The 22,458-nt window shown below is 32.3% G+C and overlaps 2 protein-coding genes across 3 annotated transcripts in view; one reads left to right on the forward strand and one right to left on the reverse strand.

Moving 5' to 3' along the window:
* LOC148307685 (cell growth regulator with RING finger domain protein 1-like) overlaps nt 1-3,025 on the reverse strand; it is a 44,257-nt gene extending 41,232 nt beyond the window's left edge. Inside the window, exon 1 of the mRNA XM_088262966.1 lies at nt 2,604-3,025. Coding sequence (XP_088119092.1) covers nt 2,604-2,710 — 107 coding nt within the window. The 5' untranslated portion in view covers nt 2,711-3,025. The remainder of the gene's footprint in view (nt 1-2,603) is intronic.
* A 1,931-nt stretch (nt 3,026-4,956) lies between these two features.
* The window catches only part of LOC148307686 (cyclin-dependent kinase-like 4), a 32,231-nt gene continuing 14,729 nt past the window's right edge, over nt 4,957-22,458 (forward strand). The window contains exons 1-2 of one of the 2 annotated variants that reach the window (XM_088262980.1): nt 4,957-5,158; nt 19,741-19,939. In XM_088262980.1, coding sequence (XP_088119106.1) covers nt 5,091-5,158; nt 19,741-19,939 — 267 coding nt within the window. In that variant the 5' untranslated portion in view covers nt 4,957-5,090. The remainder of the gene's footprint in view (nt 5,159-19,740; nt 19,940-22,458) is intronic. The other variant, XM_088262981.1, reaches the window with a different exon arrangement.

Genomic DNA, 22,458 nt, shown 5'->3' on the forward strand with positions numbered 1-22,458 from the left:
ATAACAAGTAGTAAGTGGAGATAAAATTGTAAATTTTAAAATGCTATTTCGACTTGCAACGTCGTCATTCATCTTCATACTATAATATAAAATAGTCTGGTAGATGGAAACTGCTTTCACAACATTCCCAATGGAACGATTCAATGCGGGGGACAAAGAAAACATGTTTTCAACATTGCCGTGCGTTAGAAAAGGCTTGTGAAATAAATAAATCGCGGCATGAAATACTATTCATAAGCACGCGAAATGTAAACACAATTGTTACAATATTATCTCTAGTCAATAACTCCATTGCAATAAGCATATTATTCGCTTCAGAATCTATACGAATAAAAATGTTGATGTTCGCTTGTTCAAAATCTCTAATCTCCTAAAATTATCCACAGATTGCTTAATTTTTTTCATAACGTTACATTAAAACACGCGGGTTATTATCTATCAGTATAAATAAAAATGATGGCCACAATATAAAGGATCATATCTCAGAAAGAGGTAAATGTCTACCCTGGGACTCAAAACCGGGACCTTCAGATAAATATGTAAAACAAAAAATATTGAAACAATTGCAGTGTAAACAATATCTACTAATAAAATTTAACAAGTGAAAAGTTTGATTGCTATTTATTGGGCACAGCGTAGGATTCATATATAAAAATATGGTTGGTATAATTTGGTTAAAATAGAATAGAGATCGCGAAGTGATACATTGAATCATCTTCTTCCTTTTCAAACCCTTATCCGAACTCTAATGGTGCATAGGGCACTGCATCATATGAATGCAGTGATACCTTGATCGATAACGAAAGGTAATCAGCCCTCTGCTTCAGGTAATAGTCCAGGGTAATATTAAATAAATATTAGAGTGAAAAATAACTTATATTTATTTCCCCCCCCTGGGAATCGAACACGGGACCTCCCCTGGGAATCGAGAACGGTAGCCGAGCGTGCTGACCATTACACTACGGAGGCTGATTATATTGGATAGATAATGATTATTTTCTCGACTAGTTAAACATACTGTTTAATTCAACCGGTAGAGAAGCGGACGCGGCATACCAAGGTCTTGGGTTTTGAGTCCCGAAGTAGGCAGTTAATTATTTCATTTCTAACTATCACGCCGCTTCTCCGCAGAAGTAGGCAGAGAGAATAGAACGCGACACCAATATGTCTTTGCAAACAATGCCTCTTCCACATGTATGCATCTCCATACCCGCTGATTATTCCAATTGAAGAATTCCTGACCACATTGAAGAATTTGACATATTTAATAATTCCTTTCTTATTCTTCCTCTGCTTCTATTACCAACCACATTCGCCTCATAAAATTGTTTTAGTGTTCTTTCTTCACGCATTTGATTCACATGCCTAAACCATCCCAACACACATTTCATAATTTTATCGATACTGCTTATCTCAGTCTTGCATTCTTTCCTTACATCGCCATTCGGACATCTAACATACATCGTTTTGCCGCACGTTGATCTAAGAGTTCGCATTTCGACTGCATTCAGTCTACTTTCATCCTTCTTATGCCAACTCCATGCTTCATTTCCATACATTAGGGTTGGAAGAAGTGTCATCATTTTCTCAATGGATTATTTGTTGTACGAAAAATTTACTAACTATATTTTCTTTGCGTCTCTCTCGTAAATAAAGTTTAACCGCCTTCTCATAGAAGAGATAAGGCGATCCTCACCTCCTTAGTCGTTTAAAGTCATATATTCATCCCTAGAAAATACTGGGGTTCAGCACACCCATACACTATAAAACGATACAAACGCAACCCAATTCGTTTTGTTTAGCGAGCTTTTAACGACAATAAGTAGAAATTGGGAAAACGTTACATCGTTTCGCGAGTGTTTTTGCCTACAATTATCACTCATGAATTACATGAAATTATAGTAACTTTAAACACAAAGAGTAAATCCACTCACGCCTACTCGTGTAGGCATAGGCTATGAAACTTATAAAGTTGAAGCCTGAGTAAGGACATAATAAGCGGTGTTGCATAAACCGCAGCTAGATTTCAGTGTAACTTGGACGTTAGGTAATTCAAAAAAAGTTACATCGTTCAAAAGCAGATTCACGGTTGGCTTTTGCTATACTTAATATAATTTATATTTATTTATGGTTAGATGAAAAAAATCTATTTAAAATTTCTGATAATGTCAAACACGCGCGATACCTATACGTATGACAGATTGACGACGAGTGACATTAAAGGTTTCATTTTTTTGTTATGTTAAAAATTCAATAGTAAAACACTTTCGTGTGATAGAGATATAAATTATGATTAAAAATAATATTTTGATGGTAATAAGATATTTTTTACCCCAGATATAATGATTTAAGGTAAATAAATAAGTACAAAAAATATTTCATTGCATTCAAGACCCTTATGCAATATTTGGCAATGATATTATTTTTTGTTTATAGGAAATCAAGCAATAGAGGATTAATACGTAGTTTTATTTTTGTAAATGTTTATAATCCCATTGTAAACAGCGCAATACACAACATTACACATAACAAGAAATAAAGCATATCGAATAGTTTTACTAACGATAACAGATAAGGGTAATCATAGCTGCAAAAATACTAACCTCATAACAAACAACACCATCCCGCAGAAACATAATAGAACTGCTAAAAGCGATATTAGATGAGAAAAATCTGTAAATGTTAGAATGGCTGTTGAAAAAGCACTCATCTTGATATATTATTCCACACAAAACAAAATCAAAACCCGCGATAACATCGCACTCGACGATACGGCCGGAACGTTAGGAGTAATCACAAAGAATCGCGTTAGCCGCCATCGGCAGACAGTACAGAAAACGGCGACAAATTGTCGAGAACTGAACGAATGTGAAAGCGTTGGTCGAGCGAACCAGCAGATCTGCCGCGGTGACCCTGTCCTCGATAATTTTCACGAGAAATTATGTCATAATCACTGCAACCACGCGAGAGATTTCAGAGCTGTCAAAATAAATGAACAGTCAACAGTCAACCAATCGCAAACTCCGGAGATAGAGACATCTAGCGGTGAAAACTATTACCAAATATTAAAATATGTGTCGATAGAGAAGTTTTCTTCACTCGTTTATTTTCAAATAAAAAAATGTTACAAATGCTTCATTTTCATTTATTCAATGTATTTCGGCACATCCTAAAAATAATACACAAGAAAGCCAAATCATTAAAACAACGGGAAATGATTCATTCAGTATAAAAAATATCAAATATTTTTTTTTGACGTCGCTAATTAAATTAAATTAAATTAAATTTAAGACCGATTAAATAATAATAATCTGGTCCCTAAAACATATATAAACGCAATTTTTGTAATGTTTAAGGCCTTTTCCTTTAATATATGATTAGTTTTCATGCTATTTTATTACATAAAAAATATGTATATAAGTATTATATGAAAAATATATACTATATGAAAAATTAAGGTCGAATCGAATCCAATGAGAATCGTACTGGAAATTTAAACGTCAAACTATATGCACGTGGTTGCCTCAAATAATATTTTTTTTACCCTGTGCAACGTTTACCATTTTGCCCAATATTGATCATCTATTAGATAAGCCCAAATTAATAAGAGTTGTAAATATCGAGTTTATAGTTGGAACTGACGGATGGGATGTCATCTGTTGAGAATTTTTTAAAGTTAAAAGCTATCTCCTTCTGACCATAGGTAACAATTCTTTCGAATTTATTTTCGGATGTCAAGTGTATTTTTTTAAATTTGCTTCACATACGTTTGTCTTCTCCGAACCGAAAGTGAATTTTAAAAACTGGAAAGTAATTCGAAAATGTACGTACGTTCACAATTCGCGAGATAGTTAGTTAGGCAGGTACCAGTAGGTTCCTACATGATACACGACATATCAAAAAATATTTGTGTTTATACCTAATACCTACCTACCCTTTCCTCAAAAGAAAACTTTGTTAATTTATGTTCGCTTGCCGATGTGGAGGTCGCCTCTGTCGTTGGTTGTCATGATGACCTAGACGTTCAAAACATTACAAAAGTCGTATATCGACCCGAGCTGCATGACGTCACGGGGTATCAAATCGATCGAAGGCTGTAAACTTTTATTCGCGTTCGCATGATGAGAAAATATATATATGACACAAATCGCCATTGCTGATATCCCGCCAGTAGAGCGAGTATATAAAGTAAAATGGCGGCGTTTCCGGAAAACTCGTGAACGATTAAAATAGGGTTTTTTGATATTTTAAGATCAATACGATTTATAAATATAATAAAACAAAATAAAAATTTTGTAAGACTGTTGAGGAAAAATATTGATTGTTTTACATTTTTATTTCAAATATAGATGTACATTACAATAATTATAATTATAATTTAAAATCCTAAATCAAAATGTATCCACCTCTCTTAACTGTCTATTGCTGAACAGCAGACCAATTATCCTACGTATAATATTTATAATATTATACGTATATTTTTAATATTATTATAATAGTGAGCAACTCATATTGATGAATTAATTCAATATTACTTTTACTTTTAAATTTTTAGATTGTCTTGGCCATTATAGAGACGCCATTCAAATTTTGGAGCAAATAGTTTTTTTTTCAAATCTCATAAATAAACTCATTGTTATTAAAAATTAATTGATAAAGAAAGGGTTTATTGGTCTAATGTTGATGGTAGAATCGCGAATGTGAATTTAAATATAACTTTTTAATGTGAATTTTTACATAGTAAATGCCAGAATAAATCAAAGTATTTGATACCAAATTATTTTTATACTAATACACTTTCGATCTTGGCAGCTTTCAGTCATGAAAACCATTGAGCTATCTACTAGTATGCAAAGTAATTCACTTTATAAATGAGGTTTATTAAGTTAGTGTTGTTGTATTCCGTTGCCGGGCAACGCATCAAGCAGGCTTGTTTGTCGGGTGTACTGAGAACGGAGGTATATTTTGATATCAACAAGCCAGTCTTTAACACAAGGTGGATCGCGAATGGCCCCATCTGCAGCCCCTTGCCGCCAATTCGTGTGTTTTGCTGCTGTTGTCTGTGTAAAATATCCATCGTGGCGACCTGCATGGAGAAATGGTTCGGTGAGAAGCGACTGTGGCTTTTCGGCAACCATTTACCACTTCTACCGCGGAGGTAATATTCCGATATATTATAACATTCCACCTGCATAATTCCCCTATTAAATCCGATTAATAGGTTTCTAATTCGCCGGAATGGTTAATTTATTCAGTTTCTATGACAAAATTGCCGTGTGTTTACATTTCGTTATACAGTTGACTAAAACAATAGCCTCGAATTGATTAATCTCTAATTTAATAATCATTTTGGGTACCATATATCATAATTGCTATGTTTATTATTCTATCTGAGGAGACAATAATAAAATAATAATGAAAATAAAAATACATGTTTAACAATACTTTGAATAAGGTGAAATATTTTTCACCAATATTAATTATCAAGATATATATGGCAGCGACGATGAAGTGTTTTTAGATGGGAATATGAAAGTCTGGGCATTTATAGGGCTTACGACCACACACGGGGTTAAAGCAGCTAATGACAGGTTCCGATCTTAAAAAACTTAAAAGTCTCTGACAATTTTTAAATTAATATCAGAGTAAAAAATTATTTATATTTATTTTGAGAAATAAAAATAACTCCCTGGGAATCAAACCAGAGACCCCCGCACGGTACCTAAACGCGCTAACTATACACTATGGATGAAATCTACTATCATTAAATTGGTATTTTGTTATAGTAAATATTTAAAATTATATTCACAGGATTTGTTTTGATAAGCAATGTTGAAAGGGACGTATTATTATGATATAAAAACAATTATGTTTTTTTAGTAAGTTACTGTCTCTTTGTACCTCATGTGCTAAGAAGACAGAAGAAGACGCAGTCTCTCAATGGTGAAAAAGATTGAAGATTGAAAGTTTGAAAAAGAAAAATTTCACGACCACGACTATATACATTTTTCTGTTAAACTGTGCTATATTACTAAAGCTTCGTCCTCGTTTTCATGGGTCTTCTTCAGGTTACAATTCCAATGCCGAGGGTGATTGATACGTTGGTAGGAAAATACACTACTACGGTGTAACTCAAAAACGTTGGTCTATATTTTAGACTTAGTAACAAGCTCTTTGAATATTGTTTTATTATTCTACTAGTTACAAAATACAAATATGGTGGCTGATACATGTATACTGATTGTTTATAATTAGTAAACTAATTGTCCTCCTCCGTAGTGTAATGGTCAGCACGCTGGGCTACTTTACTGGAGGTCCCGGGTTCGATTCCCAAGGGGGGGTCAAATGAATATAAGTGATGTTTTCGCTCTAATATTTATTCAATACTACCCTGGACTGGTACCGAAAGCGGAGGGCTGATCACATTTCCTTCATGTATTAACGATCAATATAACGCTGCGTTTATATGATGCAGTGCACTATGCACCATCGGGTGCGGATAAGGGTTTACAAAATAATTTTAAAATATTGTTTATACGGCGCTTTTTAAGACAATAATTTTCAAATGCCATTATCTTTCAAATAAGTATGTTTTCAAGGTTTGATCATTATAGCGCTTACAGTTTGTAATACTATTCAACGTATACATTAGCGTAATAAACAATAAATTTTAAATGTATGATTTATCTTGAAATAAAACAACGGCTTTACGCGGAAATCAAACAATTTAATGTTCTTTTAGCGTGATAACGTTGGAAAACTATCTAAAAATAGCAAAAAAATCATTTTACCAGAATATTTGATAATCAGAATCTATTTCATTGTTTTAAAACTTTAATCAATTGTAATTAGTTTATCCTAAATAAATCCGTTTCAGTTTGTTGTCTGTTTCAGACATGTCTGAGAGCCTATCGATATTTTTTTTTCAGATCAGACACTAAATCCACGCTCAATCAAAAACCCCGAAAACCAACAAATAAAATAAAAACTCAAAAACCCTAACATTGAAAAATCGAGTTCTCAAAAATCTTAAGAAAAACTATTTCCAAAATTCAAATTTAAAAAAATAAATGTACAATGCTAATAAAATATGCATAATAAAATACACAGATAGGAAAATAAATCAAATTCACATTTGTAAATGCATTTTTAAACTATTTAGTTTATTTTATTCATTCGTATTTTTTATTAGGCTTCCACTCGTTAGGATTGATTTAAGTTCTTACAAACAAAATGCATTTTAATAACAAAAAACTTCAATCTTAAAATTATTAAAATGAATTTGGAAAAAGCACACATCAATTTGCGTACTTTTAAACTACTCAATAATATTTTATTGCGTTTATAAGCGCGCTGATAAATAAATACTTGTATAAAGTATTTCACACCACATGTTATGTACAATTTCAAGTTTGATTTCAGGAGAAAAAATATAAAGTATGAAATTTATTAATTTTGAGATATCATTATCTTATTTATAAAAACTAAAAAATATTAGTAGGATTAATAATGTTGTCATTTGATACCCGATTACACAGGATACTCGTATACTTTTTTTTTTTAATTCTTAATTTAATAAAAATACATTCAATAAATTCAAATAAATTCAATTTCAAATGAAACATGTAATATGTTCAAATTTACCCAGGTTGGCTGTATGTATCCAAACAGAAATTCATTGTTATTACAAAAGTTTTTAATTTTTATTTCTAACCCTTATCCGCACCCAGTGGTGCGTAGGGTACTGTATCGTATTGATTATGTGTTAATCTTAATCATTACTTACATGAATGCATTCATTACTTACATGAATACTCCTGCGCTTAAGGGATCTGTCCAGGATAATATTAAATATTAGAGTGTAAAATCACTAATATTAATTTTCACCCCCCCTTAGTATCGTACTCGGGACCTCCAGCACGGTAGCTAAACACGGTAACCATTACACCACGGAGGTGGACAAGAGTTTGATGTATGTAATTGATTTAAAAAAAATTAAAATACCTCAAAGTATTATGTTTTTCTCATATTATTTTTTGACGTTTCAACATAGATGAGAAGAATATGGAAGTCTGGGCATTCACGGGGTTTACGACCGTCATAGGTTGGTTTAAGTGATCACTTTACACACGTGTAACATTCACCAATTCTACATGATTGACAACCACACTACTTAAATTAAAGGAGATTCTTTATACGAGTATATGATCCAATATCGAAGCATTGTACTTGGGTCACGAGAATTTTCATTAAAGACTTTAAGTGTGATCTACAAGTCATCTATAAGTGAGATGAAGAAGCTTTTTTATTGAGCAGAAACTCTTTTATTTGTGTGTGAGGTCCAAATCCTGGATTTTAATCACATACATGAGAAACTTCGGAAAACCTTTTAATTTGATTATTTCATTATTTTTCTCGTTATCTTAAAACATGTCTCATAGCTCTACCACCCTTATCTCTTCTCGATTACCAATGTTTCTCCTAGGTAAATAAGTCTCGCTTCTAACGTAAACTTTCCTGAAAATTTCAGTTCCCTTCAGAAAAGTTTTGTCCTTAATTGCATTTCTTGGAGTTTGGTCGCGACCTACTCTCGCCAGTGAGGAGTTATGACCTTGAGGCCGTTAAGTTATCAACGTCGCTTTTCATTGCACTCGAGCAGGTACCACCCCTGACTGCTGCACTTATTCAAGCAGAAAGGTCAGAGGTCACATACCTATTACATAAGTGGAGGTCCTCGCCAAAAAGTTACATTTCCAATATTGCACAAAAAATCCATTAAATGCAAATCTGTTCTGTTCACTATATTCTATCGAAATCTTAATTAAAGTTGCAACAAAACGGGACCAATCCTTTGCTAAACCAATAAGAAATCATTAAATCGTACCAAAACCTAACAATTTTACAAGCTAGAATTCATGACTACTTAAAATCATTTATAATAGAAATGTAACGTTTTGGTGAGGACCTCCACATATGTTCCTCTTTATATTTTACCACTATAACTACTACTACCACCATCACCCCGTTTCTCTGCAGGTGTAGGCAGAGAGGATGGATCGCCACACTTTTCTGTTCTACGCCACACTCTTCTGTTCACACGCTACTAGCTTTCTTCATATCTATACATCTTGTCACACATGCCCTCATTCTTCTTCTTCTTATTCAATCCTTTGTCCGCACCCGATGGTACACAGGGCACTGCATCATATAAACGCAGTGTTATCGTGAAGGAAAGGTGATCAGCTCACCGCTTCAGATACCAGTCCAGGGTAATATTTCATAAATATTACAGTGTAAAAATCACATATTTATCTGATCCCCTCCCCATGGGAATTGAACTCGAGACCTCCAGTACGGTATATAGCCAAGCGAGCTGACTATTACGCTACGAAGTCGGACAAAAGGCGGACATGCCCTCATTAGTAAAACAAATTTATTAATCAAATGTAGTTAGTAATAGAGAAGCAAAGGAAGGCTAAGGAAAACTTGGCATGATCAAGTATTTTAAATAGGTACTTGAAAGTGATCAGGTAAGGAGTCGGAATTATCGGCGGGTATGTATGAGGGGATGCATGAATGTGGAAGATGTGAAAATTGTTTGCAATGATAGATTGGTGTAGCGTTCTATCCTCTCTGCCCACTGCTGCAGAAAAGCGGCGTGATGGTTAGTTAGCTAGTAAATAATATAAGACCAAATTTTCGGCTTCTGAAAAATTATAAAAACTAAAAAATTACCGTATGAAAATTCTTCCTCAACCGCCCGACGATAAATGTCTTGGAACTCCTTAAAATCATTAAAAATAATCTCAATAGTATTACCCTGAAACTCCTGAAAAGTCATGAAAAATATTCTGAATATTATTAATATTTAAAGCATTCACTTTATGGTTAGTCGTTTTTGTTTCTATTTATTTTTTCAAAAAATTATTTTAGTATATAACCACTCACCGAGATTTTTATCTACCCGTCTCGAAACTAATATACTAACATTTCAACAAAAATTATATGTTATATGATAAAAATTTATTTAAATTGATCATATGATAAAAATTATATGAGTCTTCTAGGCGCTGTGACATTATAAAAACGCTGTAATATAAAAAAAATTAAGTTTTCCGAGTGAAAGTAAGTAAGTAAGAGTAAGTCAACATATTTATATTAATTCTAGGCGTCGCGTCGGAATCGGCAATATCGTTGTTTGCCTGCTGCAAAAGTATTCATGCTAGTTCTTCCTTCTTTAGATTTGAATAAAATCATGTTCACATTGAAATGTGCGATAGCTATTTATATAATATATATTTATATATGGTAGCTTTTTATATGCTTTTAATTTTTTTTTTCAAGAACAGTCTCGTCTTATCGCATAAAATGCATCACCATATTAATGTCCCCACTAGTATTTCCTCATCGATTGTTTGAATCGTTTAGCATTATGTTAATGACAGCTAAACGATTATCGTTGCCTGGTTACGAGAAATGGAAGGAACAGCTGTGCGAGTTACTTTTGCGTCCTTTTTAATGCATTTCCGGTACAACTGTTTCGGCGGAAGTAACTAAATTGTATTTTTATTCGTGATTTAAAAAGCTGTTTGCGTACTCTTTAATTCTCCTACTGAGAGCCAACGTGAAATATAATTTATCAACAGGTTAGTGAACAAATCTATTAATGATATTTTTTTTATTCTATTTAAATGTATTTACTATAATACATTTATTAATTATTCATTGTATTTTTTTAATGAATAATCAATCACGTGTACGATTTAAGCATTAAATATGAATGTGTAATTTAATAAAATTATAAGGATAATAATTTAAGTTAATTTTAGATGTTTTATATCAATTTTCATCAATCAACCTGAGGTCACCGAACGGATGATAAAAGTACCTAATCATGTATAAAAGAGTAGTAGAAGAAGAAAGTAAAATTTTCGCGATAATTGTTTTTTGATTTATGATGCCGTGTGACTATTGCACTTCTTGCCGACGATTGACCAATACTCATTTTTTTACATTTCATAATTTTGGTGCCACGACGATGGTTTCTTAAACGGATGTCATATTTTCCACTTGAGGTCAAAGTTTGCCATCACTCAAAATGTTTTTTTATATTTAAAAAAAAGTTATTTAAAACAAAATTGGAAGATCAATTTAGCGCCACCATAAATTAAATTGTATACTGTAGCTGTCAAGTTCACAAATCGCTCACTCCTTTCAAGAACGTCATAAATAAAATAAAAACTTGAATTTTCAGGAGAACGTTTTTAAAGTTTTGAAATATAATACAATGTATTAAAAATAAATATCAAGCCACCTATTGAACTTTTTACTGTGCAATAGACCTTTTAGGTAAAACCAGAAGTTGTTTCTCCATTTGAAAAATATTTAGTATTTTTTTAAAAATAATTAAACATTACCTTTTCTTAAAAATGCAAAAACAACATTTTCTGCCCTGTAGCGGGTAAATATTAAGTATTACAGTACATTTTCTGGGCATTCCGAAAACACACACAACTGAAAATTGTCGATTTTTGATTTATGACGTTCTTGAAAGCAGTGAGCGAAATGTTAACGCATGACGCCATTTGCAATAATTATAACATTTTCCGATAGGGTGATCAATTTTGCGCACCCTATATATATATATATATATATATATATATATATATATATATATATATATATATATATATATATATATATATATATATATATATATATATATATATATATACTTATATACAATATACCAACAGACACTCATACGCTAGAAATAAAAGGAGATCTTATCTGCACCTGTTTTTTTGTGATTTTTTATTCAATTCGACATACTTTTTCTATTTGGATATTAGTTGTTGCATATGCCTGTCGAAGAAATAAAGTTAAAATTATCTATTCTTCCAATGATCTCGTTGACCATCCGAACGGTAGTGAAAAATAAAGAAATTTAAAAATAATTGCATGTTATAATAAATCAATTTCATGCAATTCAGTTCCATAAGATATTTATTATCTTGTTTTCTTTTGATAGATGTAACTTTTGTTTTTATTTTTTTTATTTCTATTACTTATTATTATCTAGTCATTTTGATTTATTCCAGTTTTTATGCCTTTTACATGTTCTTTTTACCATTCTACCGTTCACCGTTTGTGATGTCTCGATGTCTGTCCCCTTGCCTTTGTTTTATCATGCAATATGCTACTTGTACGATGGAATTACTAGGAAATATAGGAAATACTATTTCCCTATTAATTTGTAAATCAAAATGGTACTTTACCATCCGATTAGGAATTATAACCCTGTAATTTCTTTTAAAATTGACTTTTAACTGTAATACGCACAGGACCGACCATAAAATGATGAAACGATTTGCAATATGCAAAAAAGTCCAATAAAATTTCGATAATAAATTAGTCGACAAATATAAAACATAAACTACGTTTCTCTTCTTATGTGAAATGAACGTGCGGTCGTGCAACGTCCACTCGTATATAAATGCATTGCCTCATTTGCCTATACACCCAAAGAAATAATCGCGAGTTTGCGGTACGTTTGTTTAAAAAAACGAATGTGTGTATCTAGAGTAAATCTTTACAAAAAGTTTTTTTTTCGTTCAGTCGAAACCCCCTTAGGGCGCTTGTCCACTATTCCGTGTAATTTTACCGTCCGGCACGTCAGTTAGCGTTTTAAAACGACGATTGCCTTGGATAGGCTTGTGCTTTTGTCCATCTTTCTTAGGATCGGAACTCTTGATCGGTGCGTGAACACGTTGCGCTTAAATTCGCTATATCACGCTAAACTGTCGTAGTCGTTTTCATTTTTCAAATCCGGAATGCCGGACGGTGAAATCCCGTGTTTATTTATTTATTTAAAAAAATTAACTGCGCAATAATCAAACCTTCACTGGATTGTAGTAGTAAGCACGTTTGGCTACCGCACTGTAGGTTCCGGGATCGATTCCCAGAGTGTAATTTTTTCTCTGAAATATTTATAAAATTTCACACTAGACTGTGCTTAAAAGCGCAGGATTGAGAACTGTCCTCACATAATCTACGACGATCAAGGCAACACTGCAATGCAATGCGGTGACCTATTCATCATCGGGTGCGGACAAGTGTAAGAAGTCAAATCAGTAAAACATAAAACTTTAAAAAAAAAACCGACAATTTAAAAGGGTACTCGCAAAAAAATCATATTTTTTTAGGATACATAGAATTGGATTTTTTAAGCATATATTTTGAGAAAATATTTTTACATATTTTTTTAACTCCTTACCTTTCGATGGCTGTTTTTATTTCAAAACCATATATTTATTTCCGCAGAAAAACTTTATTCAATACAAAAACATTGTTTTTTAGAAGAAAAAAAACAATTACGTTAAATGTAACCTGGGTTTAAGGAAAATTTAGTTGCGGGCTATAGAATATCCGCCTTAATAGTAGGAAATTAGTTTGACGCAGTGAGGATTTTTGTACCTAATTTACCCATGTTGGTTTTCGACTCGAGGTTTAACCATGGCTTGGAGTATTTCTTGGCCTTGAATCCCTTGAATACAAGTCGTTTTTTTATAATTCAATAAAAGATTACAACTATAAAAAATAGGCAAAAATACACAATTACCTCAAAGAACATTTTAGTCAATAAACACTCGCGAGTTCCCAACGCCTGGCAAATTTCGACTAGCAAAATTCGATTCGTGCTGTTTGTTATATTGCCTATGTAAAAGCGCCAAAAACAACTTGGAAGTATGGTTTTTACTCATTTATTATTTCTTTGTTAATATAAAATGATGATTTTTTTTAATAAATTAAAATAATGTGAAAATAAAAATAATGTTATTCAAATAATTTTATTCATTGTGGCATGTTCTGTCATAACTGGAATCCAGGAAAAATTTCACAAACGTGCCTTGATAATTTTATTTCAGAAGTTTTCATTTGATTTAAACATTATTGTACATAATTAGTCTTAATGAGTTATTTAGTATTGCTCATATTGTATAGTTTTATAAACCAAACATGGTTTCCACAAAAACGAGAAAAGCAACGAATAGCAGTTAATTTTGACAAAACTAAATTATAACACTTCAACAACAACAAAAACAGAGTAGGTAAACAGTTTAATTAGTACAGATTGTAGTAAAAATATATTTTTTAAAACACGCTAAAAATGAAGCACACTAAGAAATTTATCTGTTCAATGTGACAAAACATTTTCATACAAATATTTTATTATATGAATAAAAAATTATTAATAAATAAAAAAAATATTAATAACAAAAGTCAACAGTAATTCCTCAGGTTTTCCCCAACCAATTCTGAATAAAACTTTGATATTAAATTAAACTTAAACTGTGTACAATGCTTGGTAAACGAACTAAAAACTATATATTCAAAGTAACATTTCAAACTAAAAAAATGTATAGCTAGGCAAACAAAACAAAGACATTTTGAAATAAAATTTTGTCCGCCTCCGTAGTGCCGGCATGCTCAGCATGCTCGGCTACCATTCTGGAGGTCCCGGGTTCGATTCCCAGGGGGGTTTAATAAATATAAGTGATTTTTTCACTCTAATATTTATTCAATATTACACTGGACTGGTACCTGAAGTGGAGGGCTGATCACCTTTCCTTCATGTGTAAACGATCGAGATAACACTGCGTTTATATGAAGTAGTGCCCTATGCACCATTGGGGTGCGGTAAGGGTTTTATTATTATTTATTATTAAAAGTAAAAGAAAAGATAAGATTTTTAAATATTATTGTATTTTTTGTTCCTCTACCCATATTGAATATTATATCTTTCCTTTGTATTTATCCAATTGAAGAAGAATCGGCAAATATTCCTTTCTGGCAATAAAAAACGGTTATTGTTTACGTTGGGATATTTGAATCATTTTACGTTCCGCAAAAATAACCGATATGATTGCGTTTCTAATTTTGAGGTCACGAAGGTTGTCAAAAATAACCGTATACAAAAAGGAAAGAATATGAACTCGTAAAAAATACTCATCATTTTAAATAGGCGCAAAATAGTTTGGAATCTTGAATACGTACCTCAAAAATATGTTAATTTAATCATATCTATGACAAAAAATAAGTGCTTCTATCGGTAACTTTTTTATTGAATTTTTCGTTTTCCATGTATTACACACTTGCGTTTATTCACCTCATCTGAGGATAAACGAAAACGAAAATGCGGTTAATCTACGCACGTGTGAATCGTTTTATAAGCTCAATGTATGCCAAGACGCAAATGATTTGATTATGTGGTGACTAAATCAAGCATTTATTCGTAACATTTTTTGGTCGGTTGGAAGATTTCAATTCATAGCAAGAATCCATTGTATATGAACAATCATAATTATTTTGGGTCCTGGTTTTAGTCACGGGCACAGATGGTCCTACATCATCATCATCATCATCATCTTATTCATATATTTTTTAAATATTTTGAATTGATGACTAAAACAATTGAATCCTCAGTCTTAATTTACATAGTAAATTTTTCTCTATCGTCGAAAGTTCTTTGTAACTAACAATATGAACTTCAAATATATCGTTTGTCGCAATCAAGGGACGGAAAATACTACGAGTATTGGTTTCGTGGTTTGGTAACCATTCCTTTGGTATGTATTTGGTTTAAAATAAGCGACTGCATTTTTCTGTTTGAATAAATGAAATAAAGTGCAGCAGAGGGGCGACAAAATTAAAATATATAGTCTTCCACTAAACGGCCATAAGTACTAAAATAATTAAAATAACATTTGTTATTATTCTAAGCCATAATAAGGGTGTAATATTTTTCTAGCATGTCGAATGTAATACCAAATATAATTATGCTCGATATAATATAATATCGAATATAAAAGTACAACGAATGCATTTCGTTTATACCTACGTGATTCTACAATAATTAAATATTATATTGAAAAATATATCCATAAATTACAGTGTTGAAATAATTTTCCTGCGTTAGGCGTAATGTTTTATATTATTTTGTTTTTATTGTAATTATTGATTCATTTGCACAGGGTGTTCCGAACGATAGAGGACTTTGAAGGTTATCGAAATAATCTCATTTATATTCAGCGATATTTCGTAGGTTGTTTTTTTATGCTTTTAAAAGGTTAACTCTCGATTTTCTTATAATTTTGTTATATCGTCCAAACTGATAGCGTTCGCGTCGTTATATTATGTTATTGCGTTGGAAATAGTGCAAATCGATAAGGTCGTAGAGCATATTTTTGTTTAAGATACTTAATATTTGTACAAGAATAGTTTTACCACTCGAAGGATTGTTATCAAGAAGGCAGAATGTAAATGTACTCAATGCAAAAAGTGTACACCTAAACCAATCTACGATAAGTTGTAATCTCTATAAATCCTTAAACATCCATAACCCATTCTCAAAATCACGAATTCCTCTTGGGATATCAATAATATAATATCTTATTGAATTTTAAAAACTCCGAACAAAAAATTAAACCGACTAAAACTGACAACACCTTGCCTTCACTAAAAATAAATCAGTGAAAATCAAAGCCATGTTTTCATTTTATAAGGTTTTTTTAAATATTTCAAATGGTCAAAAATCAACAATAAACTATAATAAAATAATTACTCGCTCTTTTAAAAGACCATAAGTACTTTAATAATTGTACTATATTTAATAAGTAGGTACTTTAGTTCCTGAACACGTCCCTGTTCGCTTGCATGTCCTTCAAATAATGCAGATCGCATTATTTCCTACATAAATACGTCACAATTTCCACGATAGTGAGGGAAATTCCGCGGCAGGGGAAGAGACTCGAGTACTCGGCGCAAGGACTATCGACCAGTGGTCAACCGTTATATTACTCGTACGTTACAGCAAATAGTAATTTATTCTGACCAGTCTACTGCTAATAATGGATGGAGATGTTATCGTCGGCTCGCCGCACGAAGCCAGAAGTATTTTACTAGTTTAAACGTACCGATGGATATATGTATATAAAATCCACCATAGTTTATGCAGCTAGGTTAAATCCGGCCCCCAAAGTATGAGTATAGTATGCTTGTATGTTTACACGGTATAAATTATTCAGTAATGCTTCATATAAAAATGACCTTCATGTTTATTCTAAAGTGAAATAAATTCAATGATTTAATTATGCATAAATGCATCAATGTTATTATTCCATTAATTGATTCGGCAGGTGTGTGCACCCAACGGTGCATAGGGCACTGCATCGTATTAACACAGCGTTATCTTGATGAAGGAAAGGTGATCATTCCCTGCACTTTTGGGACCAGTCCAGGATAATATTAAAATCAGTAATGTATATTTTCACCCCCCCCCCCCTCTTCCCCTGGGAATTGAACCCGGGTTAATGTGGTAACATCTACCCATTTTTAATTTAAGTTTTACTTGGTATAAATACCGGTGGTATAAATAATGGTGTAAACACCATTTCTTGAAATTTGACACGTGTTACGATGTACCCATTCCGCACGTCAAACACGGTGTTTGAAAATGATGCGGAATGCATTGAAACACATGTCACAATAGATTTTAAGAAATAGTGGAAAAAGTCAAGCTTAAATTATAGAATTACAAACACATGTGATGTCACAGGTTTTAATTCACAGCATTTAAAATGTTTTGTGGCACATTTTAGAGAAGTTTCGCCGCACTATATCTTCTTCCTAGCTCCATCCCAACTTATCGTCTTTGTAGAATATTGTGATCAGCTCTTCTCGACCTCAGGTTGTAGGTAACATGGATAACGTCACCTAGGCCAGTGTTCCGCAAACTTTTTCTGTTCAAGGTACACCTGCCAAATTAAGAAATTTTAGAGGTACACCAAAGAAAAAAATAAATATTATTTTTTGACATCTCATCAAAGATGAAGAAGAATATGGAAGTCTGGGCATTTACGGGGCTGACGACCGTCATAGGCTGATTTAAGTGATCACTTAAACCAGCCTATGACGGTCGTCAGCCCCGTGAATGCCCAGACTTCCATATTCTTCTTCATCTTTGATGAGATGTCAAAAAATAATATGAAAATAACTCCTGTAATTGGAGATAATCCAGATTTTGTGAACAAGTATTTGGACACACTCAAAATGTTGTAAAAAAATAAAGCTTATTTAATGTTGATTTATTGTTAAAATTGAGAGCCTGCTTAACTGAGCACAGGCATTCAAAATTTGTAAGTTGTAAGTGTTATCTTCACAAAACTAGATTTTTTTCGCGGAACACCAACTAATCACCACGGTACACCAGTGTGCCGCGGCACACACTTTGCGGAACACTGACCTAGGCCATGCCTTCGAATCATGTTATCTTTCTGCAGCATCCATGAATTTTTTGGTTTTCCTCTAGATGTCTTTTGAGGAAGATCCATGGCGATCGCCTTGTTCACAATATGATCAGGTTCTTTGAGTGCTATGCATCTCATCTCATCTCATAATATTCGCCTGACTACATAATGCTCTTTTAAAAAAAAATCTTAAGGCAGTACTTTTTTTAAATGAAATTCTAGCTACACTGAATTTATTTTAAATCTTGAGTATTTTATTTTTAAACATGCCGAACACCTTAAATTGAGAGTATGCTGTAATCTACTTTCTTGCGGAATGCGTGCGTCGTATTTTATAGCTTGTGGTATTTAGTAACCATGAAAATACATTAATTTCATTATTTAATCACTTCTAATTACTGAAAACTACCTAAAAACTGAAAGCTATCCTCCGTAAACCATATGATGTAGATTCGTGATTCGTGCCATTTAAAGTTTTGTAACTCTGCACCTTATCTACGTAACCCCCGTTTTTATTTTAAAATATATAAAATTTAAATAAAATTGAAAATTAAAAAAAATATACGAGAAACGCTTGAAAACATGATATTCAATTTATTTTAGCTTATAATTCGACCAGTTAATTTATTTACAACATTTTGAGTGTGTCTAAATACTATTCACAAATATGGATATGATTCGGTGTAAAGTAATCACTTAACCAATCCTAAGGTGGTCGCATCCTACTGTTTCTTTTTATTTATTTTTATTTTATTTATTCGGGAATTGTACAGCTTACATATAAAAAATGATATAATAAACAATAGTTACATTACCAATAATAAACATTACATTACATTAACAAAAAATAGTTACGTTAAAAAAAAGCCAATTAAACAATTCCACATTTATGTTATAAAACTATTAAAAAACATTCAGAGATTAAACAAAAAAAAACAAAAAAGGGTATTATATAAAATAATAGATTTAGCAGGAAGGAGAGGAATTAATAAGGGTGGTTAAAGGATTTTTTTTTCTAGGTAAGAAGTTTAAAAATATATTTATAAATATACATACATACATATTTGTTCACTGTCCGTTCATATTTATTGTATTTTACCTCTGATTAATTTATATATTTATATTTCTTTTATTTTATTTTATTTTACTTTATACATATTTATACCATACATATTTATACTATACATATTTATTTTATTAATGTTCATGTTTATTTTACCTCTGATTTATATTTACAAAAAAAAACATAACTACTAGAGGTAAAATAACTGTAGATTCACTGTAGGCACCGTAAATGCCCAGACTTCCATATTCTTGCGCCCATCTGTGTTGCGATATCAAATAATAATTTACTTCAATTTTAGTCCCTCCGTCACAAATGAATAGTGGAGAGTCCATTATTTCCGCTGGTCAAGTTTGTCTAAGAAGTCAGGCTTTTCAGGTCCCGCGCCAGCAGCCGGCTGATGGAGCGCTACGAGAAGATCTCCAAGCTGGGCGAGGGCTCCTACGGGCTGGTCTACAAGTGCCGCAACAGGGACACGGGGGAGCTCGTGGCCATCAAGAAGTTCGTGGAGAACGAGGACGACCCGCTCATCAGGAAGATCGCTCTCAGAGAGATACGAATGCTAAAGGTTAGGTTCATTTTTATTTTATTTTTTGACATCTCATCAAAGATGAAGAAGAATATGGAAGTTTGGGAATTTACGGGGCTGACGACCGTCATAGGCTGGTTTAAGTGATCACTTAACACACGTGTAACATTTACGAATTCTACCCATTATTGACAACCACACTACTCAAATTCTTGGAAGTTCTATATATCGTAGTCGTACAGGAGAAAGTGACCAACTACCAAAACGTAAAATGTTCAGAAGGGCCATTTAAGTCACTTTTGCTTGGCAACAAAATAAACATCAATGCAGTTAGTGATTTTAACCAAGTCAATACATTATACTTCCAAGATTAAAATCATTTGGGATTTTTCAAGGCAATATTAAGCTAGTAAGATATAAAATAGTCAATGATCACGTTTTTGTAAAACAATGCACTTGGTCACTTTCTCCTGTATGACTACGATATGTGAACCAATTTTGAAACATTGTTCTTGAACCACTAGAAATTCACTAGAGACATCTATTGGTGAGATGAAAAGAAGCTTTTTTACTAAGCAGAAACTCTTTTATTAGTATGTGAGGTCCGAATCCTGGATTATAATCACACACGTGAGAAACGCCAGAAATATCTTTTTCATTTTTATTATTTAAGCTTGTAATTTGACCAGATAATTTATTTACAACACTTTGAGTGTGTCAAAATACTTGTTTACAAAATCTGGATTATCTCCAATTACAGGAGTTATTTTCATATTATTTTTTGACATCTCAATTTTTATTCTCTAAGTTCAAAAAATTTGTCGTCTCGGAGGTCTATTGTGTACCTCGTCTATTGTGTACCTTATATTGTCATATGAAGCCAATATAAGGAAATCGTCAGCTTCCGGTGACCAACGTGACGCAATTGAAATGCCTTGTGTCGGCTACCGGTGGCTGACACTGACAGTCAAAGAATGTGGAAGTCTGGACATTTACGGTTCAATTAAAAAAATCTGAATGGTGAATGGTACATTGTATAAAGTGATCACTTAACCCAGCCCATGATACGTCGTTAGCCCTTTAAATATTTAGACTTCTATATAATTGAGAAAGTATGACATCTACATATGTCGAGATATCAAAAGAATTATTGGTATAAATAACTCCTAATCGGAGGTCAACCTAGATTTTTTCAATAGATTTTGACACACTCAAAATATTGGCATTATTAATGGTGAAATTAAATTTTCTATAATAATTAAAGCGAAATAACGATTATACAGCACGCTTCTAGCATAGAGACAAGTCATGGTAAATGTATTACTATTTTATGCCAGACTTTTATTGAAGAAGTGTACAAAAAGAATGTTGGCATTGTAAGTACATGACTAAATAAATATTCCAATCAATAATCCCCACGTCACATGTCACAAGTCTACTAGAACTTCTACGAAAACCCTTCACTAAGTATTTCCTGCTTCAAATATTTATTTTCACTTAACCCTTTCATTGCGCTATTCCAAACGGAAAATATGCTTTGTATTTTAAAAGTATTAACCTTCTGGTATGGTAATATCCTATCCTTATCATTCGTCGTTCATCTTTGCGTAGTACCACTTAAAAACTATATTTCACGACTGCCGGTTTAACGGACTAAACGAACATATCGCTCACTCCTTTCAAGAACGTCATAAATAAAAAAACTCGATTTTTCAGGAAAACGTTTTTAAAGTTTAAAAATATAACACAATGTATTAAAAATAAATATCAAGCCACTTATTGAACAATTTACCATGCAACGAATCTTTTTAGGTAAAACCTGAAGGTTTTTTCTCCATTTGAAAAATATTTAGCTTATTTACAAAAATAATTACACAATACCTTTTCTTCAAAAGTAAAAACAACATTTTCTGCCCTGTAGCGGGTAAATATAAAGTTGAAAATATGCCTCTTTTGCTGGGATAAAGAACATTTTCTGGGCATTCCGAAAACACGCACAGCTGAAAATTGACGATTTTTGATTTATGACGTTCTTGAAAGGAGTGAGCGATATGTATTTTTTATTATATAATCTTTATTTTTTAATTTTTCTGAGCGTTACAAAATTGTTACAGTCCAATTACAAACACTTAGTTTGAAAGAAAGGTGGTAATGGGAGGTATAAGAAATACCCCATATTCGCTGAAATATAATTCAATATACTCTATGGTTTGAAGTCTAATATACTAATTTCAAACTATAAAAATTAGCGGAAAAACCAACATGTTGTTGTAGTTTCAGTTTTATTTTTTATAACTGACCACCAAGCACTTTCGCCTTAAAAATGTTTCTTCAGAATTGGTGCACAAATGGTAACACAGTAATTAAAGCGTTTACAAAGAAAAAGTAAACATATTTAAAATGATGGTAAAACGGTGGAAAGTTCTTTAAATATACTGAACGTCATAACAAACCCTCCCCAAATCATAACTTAATTCGTTAGCCATAAAAAAATTACGTCAAAAGACCTATCGAGGGGTTGAATTCGTATTGCTCAGAGCCCAATACAACAATATTAT

This window comes from Brachycentrus maculatus, unplaced genomic scaffold (genome assembly GCF_059751285.1).
Source record: "Brachycentrus maculatus isolate JH-2025_06_01 unplaced genomic scaffold, ASM5975128v1 h1tg000195l, whole genome shotgun sequence".
In the NCBI taxonomy this organism is placed as follows: Eukaryota; Metazoa; Arthropoda; class Insecta; order Trichoptera; family Brachycentridae; genus Brachycentrus; species Brachycentrus maculatus.